Raw genomic sequence first — 2,908 nt, 5'->3', positions numbered from 1 at the left:
TAGTCTGGGTACAATTATAATTACATTTGTCTTGACAGCAGGTGTCAAAATTCTTCCTTTATTCTGCAGCATATATGGTTGCCACAGCCGTCCAGACCACAGGGTCACTGTCTGGGTTTCTCTAACCAAGCTCCATATACTGTGGCTCTAGAAGTTATTTAGGTTTTTTTTTTTAATGTTTTGTGGGGGCTATACAGACAGGTCAGTGGTTAAGAGCGCTTATTGCTCTCATGAGAAACTAAAGTTAGGTTCTCAGCATCCACATGGTGTGTAACCCACGTGGTGATTCACAGTCATTCAAACTCTAGTTCCAGGGAATCCCATGCCCTCTTCCTACCCTGGAGGGTATGTGGATGCACATGGAACACATAAGTACCTGCAAACAAATCACATATACACAAATTTTATTAATAATCCTAATAAATATTTTAATGATTTCTTATGTCAGCACTCTCCATTTAATTTCAAGAATGCAACTCTCCCAGGACTAGTCACCGCACACAGAGACAGCACCATCTATCTCCAGTGCCCTGAGATGCTCTACCCCAGAAGTCAGGTCACAGAGAACAGTGACTGCAACCTTCCTGATGTTGTTACCCTTTAATACAATTCCTGATGTTGTGGTAAGTCACAGCCCTAAAATTATTTTCATTTCTATTTCATAACTGTAACTTTGCAGTGTAATGAATTATAAGGTAAATATCTGGCATGCAGAATATGTGACATGCAACGTCCAAGGGGTCATGATGCGCTGGTTGAGAATCACTGACATGGTGACTCTGCCTCTTTGTGTGGCTTTGTTCAGCTAGGCGAGCAGTTCTCTACTTTCCTGGGCAAACACTTTGGATTCTCCCAGGAGCACTGCAGCCCAAATGTCTCAAGTGACCTCCCCCTGTCCACAGAGGGCTCTTCAGGCCAGCCTTGCATTGGGAACAGACTGCTTTAGATTGTTCCTTATTATTCTGTAATTGTTTTGCCTCCCAGAAAACACACTGCTATGCTTGCAACAGGCTTTATTTCTATAATTGCAGTGAGCATGTGGATAGTGCTCACAATGAAGCCCTTGCAGGAGGATAGTGACAGATATGACACCAAGACAGCCACCAGGCAGTCTCTCCTAGGCCACACACATTTCCTGCTCTCTGAGAGAAGGAAAGAGCCAGAAACTTGGGAATACAGCATAGAGACCGGACACAGCACTTGCCCGTTGGCTAAAATTTCCATAGATGAAAAGCCATTAATTCACAGACTAAAGAAAAAGACACTGAGATTTTTGTCTTGAATTTTTATTCCATTGTCTCGGTGAATGGGGTTAAATGGTCCAACCTTAAATTTCCTAATCTATAAATTCAGTCCCTCAATTATTAGACAATGGTAAATATTATGTAGGAAATATCTTACATGTGGAACTTAGAAAACAGGCATGTAGTTCAGAAAGTGTGGGCACTAGAATACAATGCTGGTGAATTTACTATGGATATATTGTGAGATTCTACAATATTGGAAGTGTATTTGTATTTATTCATCACCAACCAGAAAACCATTGCAAAATAGAAAATGATTTTGCTTAAATGTTGGCAAACACTTTTAGTGACTTATCATGCTTACCTTCCCACAGACATGGGTGGAGAAAATGAGACCATGGTTGCAGAATTCCTCCTCCTGGGACTCTCTGGAAAGTCAGAACAAGAAGACGTTGTCTTTGGGCTGTTCTTGGGGATGTACATGGTCACCATCTCTGGGAACCTTCTCATCATCCTGGCCATCAGCTGTGACCCTCGTCTCCACACACCCATGTACTTCTTCTTGGCCAACCTCTCCAGTGTTGACATCTGCTTTTCCTCAGTCACTGTCCCTAAGGCACTGGTGAATCACATGGTGGGAAGCAAGTCCATCTCTTACATGGAGTGCATGACCCAGATCTATTTCTTTATCACATTTATCAACATGGACAGCTTCCTCCTGAGTGTGATGGCCTATGACCGCTATGTGGCCATTTGTCACCCACTCCACTACACCCTGATGATGAGGCCCAGACTCTGTGTCCTCCTAGTGGTTCTATCATGGGTCATCACAAACCTGCATGCTCTCCTGCACACTCTCCTCATGGTTCGACTCATCTTCTGTTCCCACAATGCAGTACACCACTTCTTCTGTGACCCGTATCCTATCCTGAAGCTGTCTTGTTCTGACACCTTTATTAATGACCTGATGGTCTTCACTGTGGGTGGAGTGATATTGCTGACACCATTTTCTTGCATTGTTGTTTCCTATGCTTACATTTTCTCTAAGGTCCTGAAGATGCCCTCTACCCATGGGATAAAGAAAGCCCTGTCCACGTGTGGGTCTCACCTCACTGTGGTCTCTCTCTTCTACGGGGCAATCCTGGGGGTCTATATGCGCCCTTCATCCTCATACTCACTACAGGACATGGTGGCCTCTGTCCTCTTCACAGTGGTGACACCACTGGTCAATCCCTTCATCTACAGCCTGAGGAATCGTGACATGAAAGCAGCCCTAAGGAAGATGGTTCTCAAATGTTAGAATGTGAAATTTCAGAGCTGAGTGGACTCCGGACACCATGCATCTTTTCATTTTTATAGAGAAAAGATGCACAGACAGATGTAGACTTAATGCACAACTTTTCCTGTGGATAACACCAAATGATCATGGCTTTGTTTGTTAAGCTCAAGTTGGCTGATACTCATTTTCATAATTAGTCATTTATGAATATGTTTATTCTGATAGGCTCATTTAAAAAACAAGGAACACGGGGATAACTGGCAGTGTTGTGGTTGAGATGGTCCCATCCAATCTGTTTGGTACCTGCTCCCGCAAAGAACTGGGACTTTTACAGCACTCAAAGCTGATCCCCCTTCTCTTTTTCTCGTTTGCCTCTGATGAGGAG

General features: G+C 43.5%; 1 protein-coding gene across 2 annotated transcripts; it reads left to right on the top strand.

Moving 5' to 3' along the window:
- Window positions 1–1,620: 1,620 nt before the first annotated feature.
- LOC146892902 (olfactory receptor 1f45-like) lies at window positions 1,621–2,628 on the top strand. 2 transcript variants are annotated; one of them, XM_085694314.2, is made up of 2 exons: window positions 1,621–2,529; window positions 2,611–2,628. In XM_085694314.2, exons 1-2 carry the CDS (start codon window positions 1,621–1,623, stop codon window positions 2,626–2,628), a joined length of 927 nt encoding a protein of 308 aa, XP_085550440.2. The 2 variants fall into 2 exon arrangements, with proteins under 2 accessions (XP_085550440.2, XP_085550441.2); XM_085694315.2 differs by lacking the exon at window positions 2,611–2,628 and having other exon boundaries at window positions 1,621–2,544.
- Window positions 2,629–2,908: the final 280 nt, after the last annotated feature.

This window comes from Myodes glareolus, chromosome 9, assembly GCF_982192425.1.
Source record: "Myodes glareolus chromosome 9, mMyoGla1.1, whole genome shotgun sequence".
In the NCBI taxonomy this organism is placed as follows: domain Eukaryota; kingdom Metazoa; phylum Chordata; class Mammalia; order Rodentia; family Cricetidae; genus Myodes; species Myodes glareolus.
The sequence above is the reverse complement of the archived record's forward strand: the minus strand, read 5'-3'. Positions and strand labels throughout refer to the sequence as shown.